Source organism: Barbus barbus, assembly GCF_936440315.1.
Source record: "Barbus barbus genome assembly, chromosome: 4".
NCBI classification, from domain to species: Eukaryota; Metazoa; Chordata; class Actinopteri; order Cypriniformes; family Cyprinidae; genus Barbus; species Barbus barbus.
In genome coordinates, this window is record NC_136732.1 from 31,210,704 (window position 1) to 31,238,241 (window position 27,538).

The following is a 27,538-nucleotide window of genomic DNA, read 5'->3' on the forward strand; positions in this document are numbered from 1 at the left end:
TGAGTATGTCAATCATTCAGAGAGCCAATCAGCAAAGCTTATATGTTGTGGTAGACTCAAGTGAAGCGATAAGCTATTTGATAAATGGCATGTTACTCTCTCCCTTGGTTCGTCTTATCATCTGTTAGTGAACAATATTAACGTTTCCTTGTTTATTTCTATTTTTGTTTGCAGCAAACAGAAATTATTATTTTTTTCATTGCCAGCCATTACTGCTGCGTGCTATGTTTTGCATTTAATAAACAGTTACTTTAAGCTATTACATTCACTAAACTACAACATTAGAAACAAAGATATACCATTAAGGATAGGCCAAACTTTATTAAAAATACAAGATGAAAAGTTTAACATTTCAGAAGCAATAGAATCTTTTTTTAAGCAAACGAATCAGTCAGTTGAACTAAATGTTACTTTACTGCTTACTGCTGCCTCCATTACATCACAATGAAACCCCTAATTAACATGTTTAAAAAGCAGCATCATGCAATACAGACACAAGCAGACTAATCATAACATCCAATTACGAAGACGATTTCATTATGAGACACAATATGAATTTGAGAAAATATGCAACATGTGGGAATATTTTGAAATATTGCAAGTATTTAATTTGATCAAATACATTTGATACTGATTGTGGAATCACACAGTTATTAAAAATTGCAGTTTATCTTTTGTGTGCTCTCGTATTTTTCTTGCTAATGCTGACGCACAGTTAATGATGATTCAGCATTTGTCTCCCCATAAAGGCATTACATAATGCACATGCCAGTTAGTCATTTCCTGTGGCATTTATTACCTTTCTTCAAGAAATGTTATTCTGTAGAAACAATAAAACCCAATAACTTCCAGAGTATTTTGAATATTCTGCTGTATTATCTAATATTTCTGAATATGATCGTGTATTAGGGAATTATTCAAGAAAAATCAAGATAATCTTTTGTCAGATAATAAAATCAGCAATGGAGATGGAAGTGTCAGGTAACAGTATCAGCAGGCATATAAGCAATAAATGTATTTATTTTGGAATGTGAAAAAAAATCAGAGACAATCTAATATAAAAGCTAGATGGAAGACCGTTACAGACACCTGGACAGAGATGAACAGATCTTAAATTGTTTCAGGGAATGAAGAGGGTGCTTCACTGATGGTTCCCAGCTCAATAGACCAGCAAAAGTTGCATTTTAGAAGCTGATGTGCCAGTCAGGGCTAACCAACAAGAAAAGTGAAGCAGCTTTACAAGAATTGGTTGCTGGTGAACAGCCAGACAACTTCATACCGGTTTAAGTTGATCTTTTCTACAGGGGTTTTATGCTCAGAAATACCTTTTTTTGACAAGCAACACTTAGTACAAACCACGTCCTACACATGTATTTATCAGGTAACAGCAGGCTGATTACATCATCAATACAAGAAATTAGCCATTGCAGACAAGATGGCTTCACATTCAAGCATGCACCGATCTGGTCATGGGCTCTGTAAAGAACTCTAAATGCATTGCAAGAATACAGACATTGTAATATTTACACTTACAGTATACACTAAAACCTGAGTGTACAGGCATGAGGGATTTCATTTGTTGGTTATACCATTGTTATATCTATTACAAAGTACTAAGTCGCCTCTAATACCCTGCCAGTCACTGTATGTCCTCACTGTTGATTACACCTAATATGTAGGTAATATGTAGGAATATCTTCATTATTTTTTTAACTTTTTTTTTTAATACAACTAATTGTTATTTAATCATTTGCAAAGCCAGCAAAACCATATCTACCTAGCCTATGTCTCTGTATTAAACATCAGTGATAAATTGGGTATGTTGCTATGCATCTGGGAGAGAGAGAGAGACAGAGGAAGACCTCTTTACTCTGCACTGTCCCAGTCTTTTTTGATTTGCAGGTTCCACTCCCACGACAGATGGTCTGTCTTGTCGTCATCTGTGAAGTAGGATTTGATGTGGTAGCTTCCCCGAACGATCATGCCCTTCGGAGCCTCCTCCACCGGGGTCATGAACTCATGCTCCTCGACTCTCGGACCGTAGCTGCCTACCATGTACACTGCCTTGTCCACTACAGGTAAGGAAAAATCAGTGAGTCAAAATCTTTAAAAAATCATCAAAAGCTGATTGGTTGCGCTCAACAATAACCTGTCCAATGGCATTTTTAAGTTGATTGTTAAAAGGTAAAGAATTTGACGGAACTAGTCATTTCTTTTCTTTTTTTATGTTTAATAATAACAACAACATGCATGATAATAATATAATATTTTTTCATTACAATTTTGTTTTATTTAACTACATTTACAAAAAACATTTGTAATGTCTCTTATTGTTCAATAAAATAAAATCTAAATCATTCACTAATTGTATATTTTTTTTAAACATGAATTACATAAACTGTTTAAATATGCATATTAATAAAAAAATCATTTATTACCATTTTTACGTTTGAATAAAGAAATTGATGTGTCATATGAATACAAGTGAAACATTTATCAGATGGCATTGTAAGATGCTGATTTAAAACATGCACATTAAAACAGTACATGTGTGTATAAAGATATCAATACACCCTTGACTCAAGCACTTGCAGCGTCAAAGCCAACATTTAAATTCATGACTACAGATGCTCTTACCTCGGAGTCCTTTCCTGTAGGTCATATGCACATATTTCAGTCCAGACACGATGTCCCTGTTGACCTAATGGGAACAGATGGGATGAATTAGAATAAATATTATTAATTTAGCATGTCATTTTCATTCTCAGGACATTCAACACGTTGTAGCACAGAGTCACCAGCAGAGGTCCTGTTAGATCCTTTAGGAATTCACTCCACATCCCATCCCCTTTTAGGGAATATCCATACATTGGAATACAGATACTGTCTATTTTAGTATATTGAGCATGAACTATAAAGCTCTTTTATCTTCTGTGTGAAGCTGTATCAAGCCCATCTTTCCTGATGAATCATGGGCTAGAAAGATATTGTTGAGTTGCTGGATCCAAAAGGGATTTTGTGAATAATGCTATTTTGCAGGAATATAATCTGGTGTGACTCACAGTGAAATAAAATGACTTTAGATGCCATCTGAATTAAATGTTCTTGAGAAAACTGTTATAAAAACACACAACATTTCAACATCACATATTTTGAAGCCCCAAAAAAACCCCACACTAACAAATTTTGTGCTTGCATTGTACCCCGATCTGTTTACAAAAATTTCAAGTGTATTATTTTTAGGAAATTTTAGCTTGGGAAAGGGTGTCTGTGTGTATTGATGTATGCTGTTCATAGCACTGGCCCGGTCAAGACAGGAAATAAACAATCTATCCACTTCTAGCCATGGATTTCATATCTTACAACATTCATGTGCTCTAAGCATGCAGAAGCTTGGGATCAGTCTTTCAAGGTCATTGTTAAAACTTGCCTTTTTTAACATTATCTCAGAATGACATAGATTTTAAGCTAAAAATACACAACAGTATTTTTAGGCCATAAAGGAAGGTATAAAGGAATGACCATCACTGCAGACTGTTTTATGACAGAAATCTGATTTATATTCACCTTGAAGTGGATTTTCACCCTGTAGTCCACTCCCTCCTTCATGGTGAAGTTCTTCTTCTTCAAAGCATCGAGGTCACCTATATTAAAAAGAAAAAAAAAGAAAAAAAAAAAAAGTTTATTTACATTAGCCAGAGTGAAATTAACAGCCATTTAACCTTGTTATAATTACATTTTTAAAGAAATACAGCACAAATCAATATCAGAATTGTAAATGTGAGCCTTTTATATTGCAGGTCGCATCCTTCTGCTTGTAGTTCAACTGAGTTCAATGCAAAGAGCTTCCTTACCAAAGTGCAACTGCTGTGTTATCAATTTATCCCTTGAATCTGCTCTAAGTGCTTTGTAATGGATACTGAAAGAGACAGGGGAGGAAGGAGAAATCGGAGATTGATACAATGAACAACATCAATGATGATCTGTGGGCTATTCACATGATGCCAAATGCCAGACTGTGTTCATTAGTGTCCTGTGCTCCACATCTCAACATTGATACTATTTTTAGACTGTAGAGGCTTTATCATCTAATGGAACTGGATCTGGGCTTGGAGATACTCCATCTTGCATCCAGCCCACTCAAAACCATTTTTACATCACAAAGATGAAATCCCTTATCTGTAATTGACTAAATCTAGCACTGATAATCACTGTAATAACATAATCCTGATTGGACAAGAGGATTAGTCCGTATCTGCGACAGTGAGCACTGAATCGTGGCGTGTGTGATCTCTTTATGACATGGTGATTAGCTCCACTAACATGTAAACTAGATCTGTCTGTCCATATTACACACACAGTGTTGGGGAAAGTTACTTTTAAAAGGAATGCATTACAATATTGCGTTACTCCCTCAAAAAGTAACTAATTACGTTACTTAGTTCATTTTTATGGAATTATATTATATTATATTATATATGGAATATATTGTGAAATATGAATGTAATTTTAAATAACAGTTTTCTATTTGAATATATTTTAAAATGTAATTTATTCCTGCTACGGTAAAACTGAATTTTCAGCAGCCGTTACTCATTATAATATCCTGATTTTGTGCTTTTGTGAAATATTTCTTATTATTACCATATTTGAAAACAGATTTGCAACTCAATATTTTGGATTTTAATTTTTTTTAATGAACAAAGTTTATTTGAACAGCATTTATATATATATATATATATATATATATATATATATATATATATATATATATATATATATATACACATATATACACACAAAAGTCTTTCTTTACTGTCCATTTTAATCAATTCAATACACCTTTACTGAATAAAAGTAGTAATTTCTTTACTTCTTTATCTTTTAAAATTACTGACCACAAACATTTGAACGGTAATCTGTATATTAAAAAAAAAATAAAAAAAAAATAAATAATATATATATATATATATATATATATATATATATATATATATATATATATATATATATATATATACAGTATATAGATATAGATATATATAAACTTTGTTAATTCACGTTTAAATTAGATTTTGACTTTCAAATGTGGCCAGCATGTATGTCAAGTATTTCTGAACAATTAGCATAAACCTAAAGGGATCTTCAGAGGTGTTTTCTTCTCTTCAATTTGCAAACAACTGTAACTGTGTGAACAGGAGAAGGTTCATGAGGGAGATATGTGTTCATTCTCTCCCTGTGCTTAAAGATTCAGGGGTATTGGTTTTGAACACAGTTTGCTGAAGTTGTAGTTGGTATGCCGTTTGTATGACTCCCACACAGCAGCAGTGAGAGAGCATATATGGAGATGGATAATAAGGAAGATCCCAGCGGAGGCTCTAGCAGTCTGGAGGAGCTGCAATCTGGCACGAGGTGAGAATGCGAGCGCCCCGTTCCACCCTCACTCCCACTGCTGTAGCGCTCAACGCAGACATCTCATCACTATCAACATAACTCACTGAATCGTGCTTTACTAAAAGATCCATTTCCTGCATTGGCAAGAAAGGACAAAACCTAAACCTAAATCTAAATCAATCTTTTCTCATCCATATAAATGTGAACTGACATTTGTGTAATGCCAAATAGCTCATTAATTTATATTTGCACAGGACAGCTCATAATAAGACCCAAACCCAAAGCAGCCCAGATAAAAAGTCAACAGTGTTAAAGGAATAGTTCACCTAAAAATGAAAATTTGCTGAAAATTTACAGATCAAATTTGCAGAAATTTCACTTTACATCACTTATCCACCAACAGAAACACTGCAGTGAATGGGTGCCGTCAGAATGAGAGTATAAACAGCTGATAAAAACATCACAACAATCCACAAGTAATGCACGTGACTCCAATTTATCAGTTAACTTTTTGTGAATTGAAAAGCTGCATGTTTGCAATAACTTCAAATCCTTTAAAATAGAAAAAAAGTCGGCACACCTGGACTACAAAAATTTTAAAACAGACTATCACGGAGATACATTTTACATGATACATACATTCTTGTATTTTTGGAGCTGAGGTTTGCAGATATTCTATTTTTATGATCAATGTTTTGTTGAGCACCCTGTTTTCACCCACAAATGAAAATTCTGTCATTAATTACTCCCCGTTTACACTAGTGCTTTTTTTTGTTTTAAAATGGCGTTTTAAAATGTCACCCTGCGACCCAAGACTGGTTGCCCACTGAATCAAAGCAGGGTTGATCCTGGTCAGTACCTGGATGGGAGACCTCCCAGGAAAACTAGGTTTCTGTTGGAAGAGGTGTTAGTGAGGCCAGCAGGGGGTGCTCACCCTGCAGTCTGTGTGGATCCTAATGCCCCAGTATAGTGACGGGAACTCTATACTGTCAAAAAGCACTGTCTTTTGGATGAGATGATTAACCAAGGTCCTGACATTCTGTGGTCATTAAAAATCCCATGGCACTTCTCGTCAAAGTGTAGGGGTGTAACCCTGGTGTCCTGGCCAAATTGCTGCCACTGGCCTTTGACCATCATGGCCTCCTAATAATCCCCATCCACTTGATTGGCTCTATCTCTCTCTCCTCTCCACCTGTAGCTGATGTGTGGTGAGCGCACTGGCACCATTGTATCATCCAGGAGAGTTTACACTGAAACGCAACCCTGGAGTTTTCAAACTAAAACGGGGTCTGCAGCATTTTCAAAAGTCTCAGTTTTTGACCTCAAAAAGGCCAGAGTAGTGTAAATGATAGGCGTAATCGTAGCAAAAGTAATGCGTTTTAAAACAAAAACGCACTAGTGTAAACAGGTCCTTACCCTCATGTCGTTCCACCTGTAAAACCTTCGTTTAAAAGATTTTTTATGAAATCTGACAGCAACGGAAATACCATGTTCAAGTTCCAGATAGGTAGTAAGATCATCAAGAAAAATCATAAAATTACAGTTGAACCACTGATGTCACATGTATTATTTTAATAATGTCTTTACTACCTTTCTGGGCCTTGAACGTGGTAGTTGCATTGCTGTCCATGCATGGTCAGAAAGCTCTTGGATTTCATCAAAAATATCTTAATTTTTATACATCTAATAATATCTTTATCTTAATTTGTGTTCCAAAAACTAACGACATGAGGGTGAGTAATTAATAACAGGATTTTCTTTTTTGTGTGAACTAACCCTTTAATGATGGATTTGTTTCTTTCAAACATGCAACTTTTTGCTTCACAATACATTAATTGATGGACTGGAGACATGTGGATTACTTGTGAATTATTGTGATGTTTTTATCAGACTCTCATTCTGACGGCACCCATTCACTGCAGAGGATCCACTGGCGAGCAAGTGATAATGCAAAATTTCTCCAAATCTGTTCTGATGAAGAACATAGGTGCACATAGGTGACATCTATATTTTGGATGACCTGAGGGTGATTAAATTTTCAGTTAATTTAAATTTGTAGGGTGAACGATTACTTTAAGAGTGCATCCTCTGTACTTTATTCACATTTCTCTCAGAAGGGAGGCGACAAACACCGCAAGATATTCAACTGCTTAGATGTGGACTCACTATTCGGATTCAATTAAGAGCGCTGTGATAAGGTCTGGCTTCCTGCTGCTCTAATCTGAACGTCAGCAGAGCAGAACTTCTGCGGTCATGCTGAGTGCTTTTCAAGCCTCCACAGCGTGTCAGCCCAGCCACATCCATCAAAAACTCAGTCTGGTTTAGCGTGTTCCATCCCAGTGGACGTCCCGCCATGAGATACCATGCTCGGCTGTCACTTACAGCAGGACTCTGGCACATCTGCGTTTCTGGATAACAGATCGCTAATGTGCTCCTGCGTACAGCTATGGAGCGAGATTTTATGCTGTTTGTTTGCAGTTTCTTGTACAGTAAAAAGTGTTTATTCTATATGTATAGAATAAGGTGAATTTACAGCTGCAGCACAGAATTTTGGTGCAAAACCTATTTAAAAAATTACTACCATTCAAACCTTTGGAGTAATACTTTTTCTGGTTGTGAAGGAAGAATCTTACGTTCACCAATTTCATAAAAAAAAAAATAAAAAAAAAAAACTGTCATTGTTAGCCAAATTGACCATCTATCCAGCCAACAGGGAGCCAATGAAGAAATTAACTTTGTTTTCTTCCCCTTGTGTCAGGGCAGAGGTAATTTAAGAATAAAAGTTGCTAAACAGGAAGTGCACACACAAAAGCGCAACAATGTACTCTATGTTAGAAGGGCAACGCCTTCCTGTACCAACTCAAACCGCAGTCACTTCTGGTTTTGCTCTAAAAGAGGAAACGTGCTGGTGCATAGATTCTTCATGCTGTAAATGATAGTTACAGATTTTATATATGAAAAGGTCTTCTCACTTTAAAGCTCTGACTTAAACAGCCCAGAATCATCCCATTGCCTAGCAACCAGGTGCCCTTTTGCCATGCTCCTGTTGTTAAAGAGAGAAACACACTGTTGAACTGGCTGAGGGCAAGGGAGGGCGGCAGACACCTGCTCTGTCCGTCAAAAGACCCGGCAGGCCCCTCCAGTGTATCGAGGCGGGTACGTGGCTACATACAGCAGAGTACGTGGATTTGTGTTGCAGATCTGATTGCATGATGTTGGCTGGCAGAGGAAGCAATGACATCATCCCTCCGAAGGCAGGGGAGGTGAAGCATTTGAATGCAGCGCAGAGCTGCTGAGCCTCTGTCAATAGTGTCAACTTTTGCCTTTGTGTGGATAATAGAGACCGCAGATTCAACCCACTTACCTCAACCCACACGACTATTATCCTACGAATACTAATCTTGCAAATAATGCAAACTGGATGCTATGGATTTGAAACAGGGCTGTCAATGTCAGTGTTGTTATTGTTAACTAAAACTGAACTATTACAAATCATTTTCATTTCATTTCATTTCTTTGTTTGAAATACAGCTGAAATCAAATAAAATACACATATTAGATGAAACTAAAATTAGAAATGCTGCTTTTGCAACTAAATGAAATAAAATAAGTTGAAGTACTAAAATTACAAAAACTAAACAAATAAAAATCAATTAAAGCTATATTTCTAAAAACACAAAAAAACTACAAAAAAAAAATCAAACAATTTTACTAAACCATTAAGTAAAATTAAAATGAAAACTGTAAATGCAAAAATAAATGCTATTTCAAAAATATTAATTAATACTAAATTGTATATAAGTCATGCTAAAATAATAAATGGTCAGTGTAGTATAACGTTAGTACAATTAATAATATTAAAAATACTGTGTGTAAAATAATACAAAATAATCTATTAAAGCAAAACAAATACAACAATCCCATTCAAAGGACTGTCACGGTCAGTATTTGTATATCTGATAAATCTGAATAATTAAATCAGTTATATTTTTAAGTGATTGTCAGCCCTCATTGTAAGCAAACTGGATTATGCTTGAATTATAAAGCACTTGTTGAATAATTGTTCTGGTGAGACTCACCTGTCAGGTCCATGGTGATGGGTCCAGGGGCCTGGTCACACATCAGAGTGAGTCGGGTCACCTGAACATTAGGAATGCTGGGATCTACAATGCAATGAATAAACTGATGAGAAACTGAAAACAAAATTCTGCTCTACATTTGCTACCTGCACTATAGGATTATTCAACAGAGTAGCCTTTTTCCCGTAGTGAATAAAAAAATAAGTTTGACATTAACATGTTGATTTCATTTCAGCAGTAAGACTGAGCATTTACTGGATGTAATATTGTCAGCATGTAGCACAGATGCTCTTTTAGACCAAAGTGATTTTCTGGTTAAATAACAGTTGTATGTGGTTGCCAAAATGTTCTGAGCGATTTTAGCACAGTGCTATATAATGCTAGAGGATCTTCCGCACAATTTGAGCTATCATTCTTGTCAGTAGCACTGCAAGTCTGGCTGAGGAAAACACCAGAATCTGTCCATTCTTGCAAATCCTGTCTATCCAGCATTACTGGCCCAGTCAATCGTCCAAGCTGATTCGTCCACACATTCATCATGTGTCTAAGACCAGAGGGAAGACACTTGGACTAGACTAAATCGAGTGAAAACGGGAATGGAAACAAGGCCTTCATGTGCACCTGCAATGAACTGACCAGTCAGTGTGTAAATAAGACACATTAATCATCTCAGATGTGTGCACATGAACATCATCAATTCAGGTTTGTGGAAAGACAGCTCTCTCCAGCCATACAATTCACACTCATTTCCTTTGTTTCATCTGTCTTCTGTACCGAGTGAGCTGACTTAATTCCTACAGCCAACACAGACAGCATCCTAATGGTCATGGATAGATTTAGAAAACAGCACACAGGAAACACGACTCATAATTGACAATTGAGCATGTTATTATGCTAACGGATGATAGTCTAATAATTAATAAAAATACATTTTAAAAATACAAATACTGGATAAAACTGATTTCAATAGAGATTGACATTAGCATGGTGCTAAGCTAAAGGAACAAAATTCTGATTATTCATAAAATATGCACAAATATTGGGTAAAATTGATTTTAACCGTATGATGTTAGCATGCTGCTAAATTAAAGGGACAATTAATTACTCAAGAAAATACATAAAATACACACAAATATTGGGTAAAACTGCAGCTAGAAATTGACATTAGCATGTTGCTAAGCTAACCGAATGATACTCTGATCACGCATAAAAACACACAAATAGATTGGATAAAATTAATTTCAACAGTATGATGTTAGCATGTTGCTAAGATAATGGAATTAATTACTCATGAAAAAACATAAAAAAATAGACACAAATATTGGGTAAAACTGATTTCAACAGTGTGACATTAGCATCTTGCTAAGAAGATACTTTAAGCATAAAACTCTACAGTAAAAATATTGGTTAAATTAACCATTTTTAATAACACTGAACTATTTTTATTTAGCTATTAGTACTTTTAGGAACAGAAACAAAATTATGCAGTATTATTATATTCATTTTTCATTATATATCTGCAATATTTTATCAAATGTTTCACTAAACTTGTTGTTATACATTCTGTAATTGCCTTTTGGGGGAAAAATTCATCTAAAAAAGGCAGCATAATTAAGTTGCCTATTTTTGCAACAGCCTTTGAATCAGGAACACACCAACGCTTCTTTAAAATGCAGCTCACTATATAGGTTATGGAACAGAGCTACAGTGTCTTTCACAAACATAATCACCTTCATTATGAGATAAGGAGGCATTTAAAGTCTTGTCAGTCAGTGTTGCTAATGGACCGCTATGCATTCCCTCCCTAGTTTCTTGTGTCCATAGGAGCACCACCCATTACAGAAATAGATTGGGCCTGTCAGGGTTTAGGTGGACACAGAGCTGCTGCAGGTTAGTGACCCCAGCATGCAGCCTCAGCACATTTAACAATGATAGAGCTGCAGCTGCCCCACCACTTAAAGGTACAGTTCACCTCAAAACAAAAATTATGTCATTATTTATTCACCCTCATGTCATTCCAAACCTGTATGCTGTTATTCAGTGGAACACAAAAGGAACATTTCTGAATCTGAATACAACAATAGTGCATTGTGACTATGTCAGTCAAGCTCCAAAAAGTGACAAAAGAACACCCAAAAAGCACTACAAAAGCACTATAAAAGCGGTTCATATGCTATATCTCAAGTCTTCTGAAGGCATACAATGAACTTGTGTGATGTAAAAAGTGACATTTAAATCTCTGGGAAACAATATGAGAGTGAAGGTTTGATGTGTGGACTTCCATCGAAGAAGTTGTCCCATGAAGCATGCAGGGCAGGTGACTAGCTTAAATTAGGCGCCTAATTCTATTGTTCCACTGAAGGATTGTTTCTGCACTGCCAAGAGGGAGCTAGCGGTGTAAAACTGCACATAATAAATTGTTGGCCGGGTCTCATTGATGCAGTGTTATTGATGCAGCAGGGTGGGAGGGTTTTAAAAGTGGGAACTACAGTTAATCATCTGCTGATGGCTACAAGTGGCACTACCGGCCGCAGGCATGCTCACTCACTAAGATGTGCACCGGGGACCGCACGCACCAAACATGACTGATGACCCTGGCAAAGTCCCGCTATTATATCTCAGGAAATCTTATGGCAAATTAATGGACGTCAAGACAAACCTGCTTCATATTTCCAGTGTTTTCAGTCCCAGTGAGGGTGTTAGTTCAGCAAAAATGAAAAATCGGCCATCATTTACTCACCCTCATGACCCATATTTTTTTTCCCTTCCTGGAGCACAAAAGGAGAACTTTTTAATAATGTACATCATTACTAAATTTTGTCTTGGTTACTAAGTACTAACTGGAAATAAATATAACTAAAAATTAAATAATAAATTAAATTACAAAATTACAAAAGCACTTAAAAAAATTACAAAAAGATTCAAATGAAAACTGATAATATAAAAATAAAATAAGATTAAATAAACTACAAATAATACTAAAATGACACCAATCTTAACATACAGGTTTGGAATGACACAATTTTCATTCCATACACAATATAGGAAATGAGGATACAAGGTTTTGCAAAAGATGATGCACTTTTTTGCCTGACTGGTCATGATGATCTCTGTAAGCAGATCTTTCAGTCATTACACTGAAACACAAAACACTATGAAATACCAGCACAAGCTGCCATTTCATTCCAGCATATTGAAAGAAGGCTATTATTAACCTGGCCATAACCAACAAAACAAAGATGAATCATTTATGAATCAGAGGACTCACAAGGTAAATACCCTTGGCACACAAGTTGCATTCGAATGAAAAAAAGTAAAGAAACTACCGCAGTTGATTTATTCTCAACAGAAAATTAAATTGCATCTAAATCAAACGTTCTAAACCCCCATGAGTCAAGAGGAAATTAAGCTGCCTTTTATGCCTTTAGCAACACTGTATCAGCAAGTATTTCCAGTTCACACTTAAAGGATTTAAAGTGTATATTTGGATTTTCCCTGTGGTAAAAGAAATTAGGATTGCTGGGCTTTGATCATAATATCACAGAAACAATTCTTCATGAAGAGAAACGGAATACAATAACTGAGTGAGAAATACAATAACTGATCTTATAATTAATGCATTGTACAGCGGGACATAATATCAAATGCAAATTATCCAGTGTTACGCAGTGAGTAGAATTATAATTCATGTTTCTCTAAACAACAAAGCAGTTCAAAGCCATGCTCTTCAGACTAAGTGATAGCCACCTTCTCCTTCTTTCTCAGAGTTAAGAGGATATTGTTTGGGGGCTTTGAACCAAGACTGGAGTCCCCCGGGGGGACTGAATCAGTCTAGACAGCAGGAGGAGAAGGGAGAGCCATCCCTGGAGAGCCGAGTTACAGCTTTAAACATGAAGACAATGTAATCTTCAGAAGATGAGATTCTTTGAAACATTCATTATTTGTGTGCATCTATAAATGTGGGTCAAATATCAGTAAGATTCTAATCATTTTGTTGTTTGGTGAGACTGTGATCCACTAAAAATCGTATCAAATGCTCACTGGCACATTTCTTTTGCCATTTATTTATGCATTTATTCGTTTGTTTGAAATCTCTTGTGCTACCAAGGCTGCATTTATATAAAAACACAGTAAAAATGCAGTAAAATATTATTGCAATTAAATTTTGTTTCTATTGGAATATATTTTAAAATGTAATTTATTATTTTGATTGCAAAGCTGAATTTTCAGCAACCAGTCTTCAGTGTCACATGATCCTTCAGAATGTCTAATACTTATATGCTGATTTGGTGCTCAGAAAACATTTTTTTATTAGCATCCATGTTGAAAACAGTCGCTAATATTCTTGTGGAAACCAGCATACATTTTTCGTGCATTTTTTTATATACTGTATAGAAAGTAAAAAAACACATTTATGGGAAATACAAAACTTTTGTAACATTACCAATGTCTTTACTGCCACTTCAGATCAATTTAATGCATCCTTATTGAATAAAAGTATTAATTTATCCAAAAAAAACTTTTTGAACTGTAGTTTCAAAAATATTTTCCTGGTTTTTAGTGAAGGTACACTAACCTGCCACCACAGGTCCAGAACCCAGGAGGGTTTGCTTGTACTTGTTCAGGCTTTCATCATCCTTGTCCAGTTCCTGGATCTCCTGCAGGCTCTTCTGAGCCGGAGGCTGGTAGTTCAGATGTGGCTCATCTTCATCCTCAACCACTGGCACATCTTTATCTTTGTCAGCCATTATGCCTGAGAAAAACAGGGATGAGGGGTGTTAGAAAGGAAAATAATCTTCATTTGTCGCGTCTCAGTCTGTTTAAAAGAACATTCATATGCATCAAGATTAAGCTCATCACGATTTCACAACATACCTGGATGAAACAACATTCTTATTAACCAATCAGATTCTAGACTGAGGGCTGTGGCTTGAACATTTTTATAATTTATAATTTCCCTCTGAATTTAGGTGTAGTTAATGGTTTCTGTGTCTGTTCTTGACTTGCATTAAAATTGACTAGAATCTCGAATTTTGCCTTTTTAATATTACTTTATAATATTAAATGAATATTCTTGACCACATTTCTAGACTGGTTTTGAAAAGGACTTCAGAAGGCTAGTCACCATCAAGTTTGCAGCGTCTGGTAAAAGCATAAAATGGCCAGATATTGAACTATTAGTGCAAAAGTCTAGTGTGAAATCTACGACCTGCTAAACTATATGGTTTGCAATGTTCTGTGTGATTCTTTCATGGTTCTACAGACTCTGATCAAAGATTTTCTGTTATCTTTCTACCTGAAACACAAACCAGATTCGCTAACACTGTTAGAGACAACAGATTTGCACATTTATCTCTTTTAATATTCAGAGTCATTTATTGTAATCCTCACGTAGCAGAGCAATACACTGATAATTTCATTTCTATTCAGCTCATTGGAGAGATAGCTCCTAGCTAAATGCCCACAGTCTGACAATATATATAGCAAAAAGAACAACTGAATCTTCTGTAGCTCTCCGTGTTTAATCATAACGAGCCAGTCTGGTTTTAGCAGATCACTTTAAACAAATCATTGCTTTTATTAATTCAGCCACATGTCAGACATTGAAAAACGTGTTTTTATTGTCACAACCAACACACAGCGTTTCAGCGTAACAGTTAATAATTACTGTAGACTCGGCTAGCAGACAGCTGAGGTATTACTCCTCAGAGAAAAACAGGAAAATAAAGACCTAGAAAACTGCTGTCCATGCAGAAGGCCAAGAACAGGGACAACAATTTGTCATATGAATTAAGAGAGCTGAACTGTAACGTCCACATAACTCCCCTAGAGAAGCAGTCTTGTGTAAGTGTTGTATGGAAATATACTGCACAAATAGGGTACCAAATGGGGCCTAAAACTCTTAACCTTCACAATTATTAATATTGAGCAAACTCAATATTATATGAGCAGTTTTATTTTCTACATTATTTCTGAGTTGTGGAGTTTTTGCAACCCTGTTATAAACAAAGTCTGACATGCGTAAATACAGTTTTATTTCTGGATTTGGGCGATTTTGCAATTTTCTAGCAACAAATGTTCACTAACAATCAATCAATCAATCAATCAATAAAATAGCATAATAATAATGTTGGTAATTAAAATACATTTAAAATATTTTTGTACTAAAATGTACTGAATATCAAATCAGTTTACAGCTTAGAAATTAAAGAGCTCTGAGGTAAAGCAAGCCAAAACCCACCATTTTCAGGAATATTTGATGCATTTAAAACTAGCTAGTTTTAACCCTAGAATAATTTTACGTTAGATAATAGTTCATCAAGAATATCTTATAGTCCTCACAACAAAACAATATGGGATATGTATGCTTATGAAATAGTCACTAGACCCCGACGTTTACCGAATTCATGGGAAGTGACAGCATCTAAAACATGACATCATCGCTTTCATTAGCCCGGCTGAGAACAAGCGAAGCTCCTCAGAGGATGGATGTTCCTGAACACAGTGGAGGATGAACAAAGAAAAAGACAGAAACACCCCCACCCAGGATTATATGTTTGCCCCGGCTAGGCTTATGTATAGTGTGTCGACGCTGTCTAGGCCAGATCTGCCTCAGCAGCCATGGAAACATGCATATGTCCTCTTTCCCAATGATTATGAAGAGTGCTGATGAACCCTCCTTACATTATGAAAGGAGAACAAAAACCGTAAGTGCTGTAATATGAAGGCCAATGCAATAATGGAAGGACAGGGCTATAAAATCTGATCTGATGGAATCAATAGGGGTGTTTCTGAGGGTCACTCTCTAATATGCCATTAGTTTTATAAGAGCGATTTTCACTGATACCATCTAATAAAAATACGCCATCTCCTTTTGCATTGTATAGCAGTAGCTCAAGGGCCATGACAATCACATGCTGCTGCTGTATATAAAAAAATGGGGAGCCAATTTCATCCAACAGAAAGGTAGGAAAATGTGGGAATTGATTCTGTATCTCTACATAAATTGAACCTGCAAAAAAAAAAAAAAAAAAGCCCACTCTATCCAGGAAGACAATTTGAGGAAGGACAAGTAGGTCAGAGTATAGTTTATGAGGAAGATGCACAATTTGTGCAATTTCCAGGTGCAAAATGCTGTTGAGACATATGGTATACTCCAGTCGCAAAAGACAAAGTGAGCTAATTAACCTACTAATTAGTGAGAAATAAACAATCTGAATGTGTACAGATGAACGTGGTAATGAAGTGTGAGAGGGGAAATTTGGCTATGCATAAATGTGTATTAATCAACAGTCGACTCTTGTGCAAAATGGAAACAGCTGAACTGAATACGTTACGACATTTTACTCAAGTGTGGCCACGTTTTGCACACTGGAGTCCTTTGGACCAATATCCTGTGCATAATAGGGCTATTTAGTTAATTATCCCTATGCAATTATATCTTAAATATTGCTAAAAAATGCACACCAATTAAATATCTTGCACACCGAACACACAAATCAAATCCCCTGAGTTGAGATTCAGTACAGGGAGGCCTGGTCACACTGAAAAAATGACTGGACTAATTGGGCAATTTAAAGCATATCCAAGAGCCAATGCCAAGATTCTCACTGTAAATTACAAGCAAAATGAACTATGTAGTGAGGGATTGCATTAAGGATGATTATAGATACATTTTGATGGCATTTCAGGGCATGTTTTCAGCATAATGATGATGGCATCTGCAATGTGATGCATATTAACATAGCACATTAAAGCAGTACACATCACTGTTCTCCTCTCAATGTGCACAAGCTAACAGCTAATCAGTTGCAGTTGTTCATAATGTGACTCAAAGAGTAAAAATATTAATAATAATAATAATAAAAAAAATGATACCATGTCCTATTATACCTTTAAATTTGTGGCTCTCAACTGGTTTTGCTTCAGGACCCAGATTATGCAGTGCCAAAGTTGTTTAATGTACGACAAATTACAAAAATGCCCTTAAATCAGACATGGAAATTAATTAATATTACCACACAGGAGACAATGATACAGACAATTTATAATAGCAAAAATGTTATGGTTTCATGCTCTCAGCACCCAAATGACTAAATAAATATATAAAGTATATTTATTTAGCAGCCTACACTAAGTGAAAAAAGCATATTTTCTTAGCGATATATGCTATGCATATAGCAATACATTTTATTTACACTATATAAAAATAGCTGAATTTTCTGCTATTCATACTAATTGCAAATATTGACAAGTATTGCAGTACATTATAAAACATATACCTACCTTGCCCGATACTTTATTTTCAACTTTGCGATTATTTCCTTCATTTTTATTGAAAATAAATGCCTTTCAGATGTGATATGAGATGTGAAAAGGTAGAACAGTGAGTTCAGGAAAAGGTATCGGGTTGATCGCGTCTGCAACTGCTTACTCTACCTGATTTACCATCTACTCTAAGCGATTTACCACCACTAAAGCTATTATTTGGCCATCTTTTGTCATTTTGTTTAGCCTAACCACATGTTGGTGCGTGGAGTTAGTGTAAATAGCCTCTGCCAACAAGGTATTTATTTTGTTATCCTAACTATGCACAATCATATTTTTAGCATATAGGATTTTTGCCCTCTTGCCCACGATCCTATCAGATCAGACCAACAGCCATTTTTATATTGAGAGCCACCAACTGAAAAGCACTGCTCTAAAAAACACTAGAGGCTCGCAGTGGCCGCTAGTGAGAGGTCATTTTTATTAGTAAAGGGGAGAATGACAGTAATTACCCTTGTTCAGCTGTGTTAAATACCAATGATAATACTTTGAAGAATCTGACAAGCTTTTTAAATTAGCTTTCCCCACCCTCCAGAGATATCATTTCTGAGTGAAATATGTGAGGTGCAACATCTCGAGCTTCAAAGGCAACAAGCTTTGGTCCGCTTTGATCAGTAGAAGCAGTTAAATGCCTGGCTAGATTGTGATGGATAGCATGCTGGTTTTTGTCTGATGGTGTGCTGCAGGTTTCAGTGCACAGCTAATGAGGTGGAGTGTGAACGAGCAAACAGCACTGACAAACTGCAGTCTCTCATACTCAACACACAACAGCTGTACGCCTTATATTCAGTGGACTTTCCGCAGATGAACGGAAGGCCCACTAGGGTTTCTGAAGACCACACAAACCTTACTCTTTTTAGACTAACATGAATGTAAGACCCTTGTACAGGGCAATAAACCCCTCAGGGTTTAAAAATGACAAGAACACTGACTCACTCACTTATGTGTCAAAGTACGGCGTACTATAGTAAATATTTTTTGTCTGAATATCTTGTCTGAATTTATGGTCACAGTTTGCTCTAAGATGGAAGCCAGCTCAGCGGCTGGTGTAACTAAATTCTCCCTGTGTATTAACAATTTCAGCAACCCTCACAATACTCCACTTTCACAACTACTTTGAAGCCGTGCAGCTTCTTTGCTAATCAAACTGAGTGACACTATGCAGCCTCTCTGCTAACTGAGAGCAAAGTAGAGAGTGATGCATATCTGTAAACCCTGATCCTGTAAGTCAGAAGCAAACACAAACCACAGCAGGCCAGAAATCTGCACAATTCTTCACAGACAAAACACTGCAAGCCATTTGACACTGTCACAGAAGGGTTCGGTTGTAATGTATTGAAACAACCCAGCAGGAATACAATTATTCATAAGATCACGAGGCCAAAGAAAACGGAGAGGATATTCAACAAGTAAAGCAGGCCCAGACAAAATCTACAAACTTCCTTTGTTTTTTGCACTCATTTTGAGTGTAAAATATATAAAATACATTAAAAGGACTATTAGGCAATCTGACAACATAACCAAAAATAATTTTTTGAAAGATTTTACGAAATTTTAAAAAGCTAATTCTGTATTTCTTTTCTGATTAAACTTGTGGATGTCATTTTAAATGCATTTTTTTAAAATAAGCTCCAGGTTTGCTGTGCCTGTAAGGTCTGCACAATTTGCCTTATATTTGAATTTGATTATATATCAATATGACTATAAATTAAAATGTATTATTATTTTATTTATATTTTATATTATTACAAAATTAAATATTAAACAAAATATGAAATTTTACAATTGTAATAATACAAATTGAGGATTTTAAAAAAATAATATGACTATATCATTACAATTTTACTGCTAATATTTATAGCTTTCTTAATTTCTTTGCTTTTAATCTTTGAACCACAGAGCTTTTATTTTGGCTGAACACCACAGAAAGACCTTAAAGATTTTCTTTTGTTGATGACAAATTTAGATAATTACATATATTCAAAAAGAAAATGAAAAAAAAAAAAAAAAAAAAAAAAAAAGAGTACTAGTAGGCTACATAAGTGACATGTAAATTCTCAGGATTGTTAATCTGATATCAGCTGTAATGTGAGAAACCATCTGAACACCTGACAGCATGTAGGGAAGGGAAATGATGCATGTGATCTTCCTCATTCATATGGCCTTTCTCTACAGGGTGCACAAACATGTCAGCTTTTTGAAATCTCTGTTTCTCCTACATGCAATCTAATTGATTTACTCCTTTAAACATGTGTCAGGTCTCTGACGTGCAGCCATCCATCACAGCGCAGCAGCAGCTGAGGCTCATTGAGTCGTGATGCAGCTCTGCCGGGCCACAGGGGGTCTTAGCGTGTCAGCACCTGCAGTCCAGCAGAGACCGAGCTGAGAAACCAGTGCACCGGTCAGTCCCTTGGAGCCTGCTATTGTGAGCCTTCTCTAAACACCATAGACTCGACTCAGATCACCCTGCTTCACACTGCTCTGCAACACAAATCCAGTTTGGTTTTCAAATCCAATCTTGAGGACTGAACTATCTGCACTGTATATCCATGTATACAGTATTGTCAATATCCAAATTATCAAATGAAGGTGTGGTCACATTTGCCATTGATTGGCAAAATTTCAAAATCAAAATTCAGTAATTCCAAAAGTAATCCACAATCAGGAGATTTGTTTGAGGGCGGAAAAAGTTCACCATGCAGATTTTGCTCAAGTTCAAGTTGGTTGGGTGAATTTACCATGCTGACCAACAGAAAGCGTCTTGGTTTGAAAGTGACTTCTGTGTGAGCAGTGCTGCTTAATACAGCTTGACACTATTGACAATGGATAATGGAGCTTTTTGCATGTTAATTTCGCTCAAGACATTCCAAAATATCAGTTTGATCAGATTTCACACTGATTTGATATGAATCGGGTTTGTAAACTTTGGATTGCATTTGTGCTGTTTTGCTATTCAGATCACAAAAAGCTAACAGATTTGAGTCAGATAAAAGAGATCTAGGTTTCGTCAAAATTCTTGTGACAGTGAGTCAGGTAACTTGCTCAAAACCAGTAAAACTGAACACCCGTGCACAAAATCACATAGGGGTGTCCTGCGTCATCCAAGCAACTGCTATTGAGATGAATGGGAATGCTTACAGAGAGCCCACACTCTATAGGAATCTCAGATAGCAAAAGCACAAAGAGATATGCACATTTACCTTTCACTTTACACATAAAGACAGGTATCCATTTGTCACACATCATTACTTCCTAGATATCAAAGTGAAATGGAGACACTAAGAGAGTGGAAGACACCGATAAAGAGGTAAATTGGGAGTGAGAAACACTGGATTGGTGTCAGTAAGCAGAAGCTCTGCAGAGTGAAGCCCTGAATCAACAACATCTGTGACATGTAATTACAAGCAACATGATGATCACACACACAAAGCAATGTTGTGAGTGCAACAACAGATTGATCAATACATATTGATCAATCCACCTTTGCTTGTTTTAACTGCATCACACGCCAACAATAAAAATGTCTACATCCACAGGAAGTCATCACATGAAATGATCTCATATATGACTTTCAACTTGATTTTAAAAATCTATTAGGATTGCAAATAGGTTTTATGATACTTACAAATACCATGCACAATAAGCTTTAAACTACTTTAGCTGAAGGTTTAGGGATGGTCTATTAAATTGGCAGATCATCTGAGGTCTTTTTGTAGAGTTTAAAAAGCATTCTGAATACACCTTGAAGTTCGTTTTGGTATGTTTAGTCATTTTTTTGTATATAATTTCACTTTTCAAAATGTTTATCTCATAATAGATAACGTAAATGCATTCTCACCTCTGTAGCAAACTGTCAACCAGAGCAGTTCAAGAAACTGTCCACCAAATTCACAAACATCCAAGCCCAACATTGTGAGTAAGCTCTTTTCAACAAGGGTTCCCAAAAAAAAAATTACTCCCAAAAAATTCCAGAAAGCACACCTCCTGTGGTATATAAAAAAATGTGTCTAAAACACATTCAAGAAAGAATTCACAGCAGCATCCCTCCTACCACCAGAAAAAAACCAAGATACAGAATCACTGGGTGTGGGTTGGCTAGAGAGAGAGAGCGAGTGAGAGAGAGAGGTGGGAAAGAGATAGTAGGGAGACAGAACGTGAGAGATGGAGAAAGAAAGTAAGGGAGTGAACGAATGCAAAAGCGATCTGAGTGTAATCCGTGCTGGAAGAACAGCCGTGGCTGAAGTGTTGGCAGTGAGGCAGTAATGTGGGAACAGTATTCCGGTCTGCAGACGCTATTGATTCCACCGGCATGAGAAGCAAACCCTCCGCCTCAGTTCAGCACGCCTCCCAACCCCATCACTCATTAGACAGGAGACTGCGATGATCTCATCCTCTTCCTCACACACATGCACACACACAAACACACACACGGATCCTTTGCCCATCCATTCTCTTTTATTCCCTCTTCTATTTCTCTGTCTTCACATTCCAGCTCTTTAGAGACACTTATTACTCCCACCATCCCCCATTTTATCATATTGTTTCCCCTTAAATCTCCCTTTCTCTCTCTCTCTCTCTCTCTCTCTCTTTCTCTCGTTCCTTCCTTCAGGGGCAACATGCTGGGAGGACTGTTTTTTTCTCCTCTAGTCAAAGATGACTTTCAGTTCGCAGTCCTCCAGCAAGTCCCTCTGTCATCTCTCTCAGGGGTCATCAACCTGTCAGAGGAACCTGTCGGAGGTTACACTGGGCGTGCCGCTGCATTTCACACGGCCTTGATGCTCTGCCATTGGTAGCGTCTTGCTGAGTGGTGCTGCATTGCCAAACCCTTTTTCAAGAGACTTGTGAGGAGAGAATTTGTGCGCCGACCCATTACGGCATTTCACTGCACGTCTGGTGCAAAGATAGGGAGCAAACAGCACATGATTTGATGTGTCAACTAGGTAAAGACACAACAGATTGCTTCAGAGGTGGCATGTATATTTTAGTATAATGAAGCAATGAGCCATGAAGGCAGTGTGTTATGGTGAATTTTCTAAGCAAAAAGGATGTTTTTAGGGATGACGCTAAGTGAAACACCCTTAACTGTTGTAAAATCACTGTAACAAACAGTTACGTGTGGGTTTATTTTTGAACTCAGAACACAGCAATTTTATAAATGACAACAAGGATAAAAAAAGTTTGATTTAAGGCCCATTTACATCAAGGATGCAAAGTCCCGCCCCCCTTAGTTACTGCTATGTCAGACAAGCCTTGCTGCTCTCATGCAACACATCATGTTCCCACACAGTGAAAAATGCATCGCAGAACAAAGAGGAAAGTAACACCGCGCTAACAGACAAGACAGAGCAGGTATGAAACAAAGCCGCAGCTTTCAAATTATGTCATTTTTTGAGAAATTCAAACAATAAATACCATTTTGTGGCTCTTAATGTGTTGTTACAGATCACTGTAGCACCTCCAGTCAAACACCAGGTGAACCGATCATCTCTTCCTTTTTACTACACGCTAAAAAATGCTAAGTAAATGGGTTGTTTTGACCCAGCAGTTGGGTTACTGCCCAGAAGGTTGAGTTAAACATTTAACCCAACCGCTGGGTCATAACAACCCAATTCCTGGGTTTGTCCATATTTCACCCAGCACTGGGTTGTATTTAACCCAGCATTTTTTAGAGTGTAGTTTTAGCATGAAATAAACATGAATGAACATGAGAAGGTATCTTGTTTCAACTGCAGATTTTTCTACTCTCCTGTCTGATTTGTTTGTCGGACAACACGGCACATTCAGCATTATTATTGGTCAGATTACCTGTCTATCAAGCTCCCTGCGAAGGATCATTTAAATAAATCAAGCATTTAACGCTGCAGATGACAAAACTGAAGCATGCGCTTATAATAAAGTGAACATTACAAAATAGTGCTGGGCGATATGCCGGTTCTAACGGTAAACAGGTTAGAATTACGCACACATAATTAATTTAAAAAAATGGCATACCGTGGCTATGCAACGTAGACAGCATCATGAATTAAGAGGAGATGCCTGGTAACTGCATACTCTTCTGACTAATGGTTAGAGAACTATTAATAACACACAACTAATTCTTAAACTGGGCAAATAAATCAACTGAAAACAGGCCATTAACAGTAGCCAGAGATGCTAAAGTCGAATGCAAAGAGGAGAAAATACTGTGGCAGGCAGAGCAAACTCAGTTCACCATGTGCAAAATATTGGAAGAAATACTGAATTGGGGTGGGGGTTTATATGAATGTATCCCTGAGGAGAAAATACTGTGGCAGGCAGAGCAAACTCAGTTCACCATGTGCAAAATATTGGAAGAAATACTGAATTGGGGTGGGGGTTTATATGAATGTATCCCTGAAGGAAACTGACGGTCTTCAGAAATGTTTAGATGGTATTTTCTTTTTATCTTACCTTCATATAATGCATATTATTGTAGTATTTAATAGTGCAGCTCTGCTTTGTTTACAGCAGTATCTAAGGAAATGTTCTATCCATTCGGTTCCAAAAGCACCACCTACTGTCAGAGAGTGAATTTGAGTTTTCATTCAGCCTGTCTGCCGTATCTGTTTCATGCAGAGATGTTTTATTTAGCATAATTTCTCATCACTAAGGTTCTAAGGTCACTAAGGTCAGACCATTCTGTTGTTGCTTTAAATTTGGAAATTATACAATCTAATTTACATTAAAAACGAATCATACTGTAGCATGTTTGTTTGGCTCGTGATTAAAATGCAGTGGTTCTGCAACTGTTTCATGCAATCTGATTCAAAGACACAGTCAGGGAAAAACGTGATAAACCGTGAAACCACCAGAATCCTGCGAAAACCAGATGTGCAGACTGATGTGTGTGGAACAGAGACTGAAGTACCAAATCGAAAGCAAAAATATAATGCAAACATCAGGAAAACTACAGCATTCTACACCCAAAAGTTATAATTAAACTCTTAGAATTTTAGTTTAATTCACACATTTAAACAAAGATAAAGAGAATAGTAGTAGTAGTAGTAGAACACAGAATGTGTGACCCTGAACTTGCAGTGGCACATTTGAGATTAAAAGGTCTTTTTTTCTCAATTTAGCATAATCCTGTTTGCTCTCAATTTAAACTGATTTAAATTAGATATTAAAGAGACTTCAGTTGTGGTTATTCTTTCCAAGTGTTTAAGGTTCACACTGCGGTCCGCTAGCACAATATGGGAGTTGAGTTCAGACTGACTTGACAGTCGTTCACATCAAGCAACTCCGAAAAGGAATTTGACAGCTTATATAACAGATCTTTCAAACTACACTAAGCTGAGAGCACCAGTCTGCTGATATCTGAGCAGCCTGTGATTTTCAACACTGCCCCTGTCAACACATCAAAAATATTTCTTGAGGGGCTGCCTTACTAGGAGTAAAAAAAGAGAAAAAAATCTGAAACGACTAGCCATCAAGTCATGCATGCATACTTGAAACTGGTACTGGAACATGCACACTTAAGACTGGAAACTATTGCACAAACAGGAAGTAACATGAGTAGGCCTCTCATTTCAACCACAGTTGGTGTAGCTCTCTCAGCAATATGGAGCTTGTCACAAATTGTCTAAATGTGCTCAAGAATTGGGTCTGAAAGTCAAATAAATTTAAACACAGAAGCACACTGGCGTAGTTCTGAACGGGTTCTCATGGTGCTTGCTCTGAATCCAGCAGCTCTGTTCCACTCAGGAAGTTCTGCACAAGCCTAGGCCTGAACAACAAACACCTCGAGAAGGAAGTGAAAGGCTGTCTTGATCAATAGACAGAGATCTTGTTTATCGAGGTCTGCCAGTTAATACACACAGCTTCCCTTTTACAGATCTCTCAGACATTGTGATATTTTTGGCTGTTTCTCTAGTGACTGGCATTGGGGACTGCAGAAACTCTTGTTTATTTGTGTGAAAAAACAGGGTTAGCCCTTCAGAACGAAAAGTACTACAAAATACCTACAGAGTTTTTTTCATTGCTATGAAAATCATTTCCACGCTAGCTTTTATAGGCTATTCATCAACTCGGTGATGCACCATGACATATGTCATCTACTGCACTCATCAATATGAGGCTAAAAAGCACTGTGGGAATTTTCCAATCATTTTACAGCCCCCTAAAACCATGTCAATGCAAAATGAGCTTTCAGGAAAAAAAGCGTGTCATATCCAAATTCTCTCGAGGCTGCAATAAAATAGCAATAAACTTTCTTGAGCTAATGAAAGCATACCAGTTTGGCTATACAGACATGAACAACACATCATATAAAGCAATGGCTTTGTGAGTATGTGTAAAAAATTGATTTTTTTTTTTAGAGCAAGGACATTGTGAGACAGTTAGAAGTGCAACAAATGACTGAATGAGAACAGAGAGCAAGAGTGATTCACCAGCACTTTAAATCAAGTAAAAAAATACCTATAGTTTAATAGTCAAATGCCAAAAGAGATATTTATGACAATTGAAATGCAATAAAAGAGGGCAAATATTGTAATTATTATTATTATTATTTATTTTTGCACAGCTTTCTGGAATACTTGATTGTGTCAATTGCAACTTTTTCAGCACTTAAATATTTCAGAATAATGACCACGAGCTAAAAAAATATGTTTCATGTCCATGCAGCATAAAAAGTAGGATAATGTAGCCTATAGCCAATTGGTCATAATTCCAAAATAAACTCTTTTTTTATTTTTGGTGATAATGTCAGACTGTCTGTATGTTGATTTGCTTATTCTGCTCAGTTTTATTACTATTACATATTTGTTCATATTTATACTTCTAAAGTGATAAAGGATGCCAGTAAGGTATTTGTGGTGTCACAGCAGCCAGTCAGAACAGGATCTTAGACGTGCCGTTAAAAGAGGATGTGGTTGCATGTAGCCTACGACTTTACCAAAAAAGTACATTGAATGTGAGAGGATGGGGCTAATACTATCTTTTAATCAGTGAGTTAATTAATGAACCAAAAGCCATATATATATATATATATATATAGGTTTTTGGCATGTATTTTAAATATATATGGTATATACACTGATATATGAAAATGAAAACCAAAAACATAAAGACCATATATATAATCCTTGCATTCTAAAAACAGTTTGACTGCGTTCAAATTAAATCAGCAAGCATTTTTGTATTGTTTACATCTTTGCATCACTTCTCTGCAGCGAAACAAGCTGTTTCTAACATTGCAAACAAAGTTAGAGAGTTACTGAATTAGCGTGAAAGTGTCTTACCGCCTAGTCTCGTCTTGCAGAACTGTAGATGCGGATGTTCAAGAGAGCTCAGATCATGTGTGTTCCAGGAAATCGAGTTTACCAATCACAACTCAACGCCTCACACTAACACACAGCTGCTCTGACAAACCAGCCAAGTGTACCTACTTACAATTGTTTTACGGGTTTCTAAATATCGCCATTTATATTTGTAGCTACTTGCAAATGAATGTCACATTATTAATAGCAAAATGATGTCTAATAATATAACAGAGTTCAAGTATCACAGGACATGCATGAGTAAGTTTGACAGTGATCTCTGTTTGTTGCACGTGTGCTGCAAAGCAAAAAAAAAAACTGCAACGCTAGCATTGTCAATCTGATATTGTGTAATCCAACACATTTATCAAACTTGCCCTACAATCATGTGTCGTATCTCTCAGGATATTAATGGCTGGCTGCGTAGAAACTTTTATAAAAAATGAAGAAAGACCGGGC

At 36.6% G+C, this 27,538-nt stretch overlaps 1 protein-coding gene across 2 annotated transcripts; it reads right to left on the reverse strand.

The window, feature by feature from the left end:
- Positions 1-297: 297 nt before the first annotated feature.
- LOC306860710 (rho GDP-dissociation inhibitor 2-like) lies at positions 298-27,381 on the reverse strand (the record flags this gene model as incomplete). 2 transcript variants are annotated; one of them, XM_079402544.1, is made up of 6 exons in its annotated part: positions 298-2,072; positions 2,638-2,701; positions 3,568-3,644; positions 9,474-9,557; positions 14,050-14,226; positions 27,062-27,381. In XM_079402544.1, 5 exons carry the CDS (start codon positions 14,219-14,221, stop codon positions 1,867-1,869), a joined length of 603 nt encoding a protein of 200 aa, XP_079258670.1. In that variant the 3' UTR covers positions 298-1,866. The 2 variants fall into 2 exon arrangements, with proteins under 2 accessions (XP_079258670.1, XP_079258671.1); XM_079402545.1 differs by lacking the exon at positions 27,062-27,381 and adding an exon at positions 21,640-21,712.
- Positions 27,382-27,538: the final 157 nt, after the last annotated feature.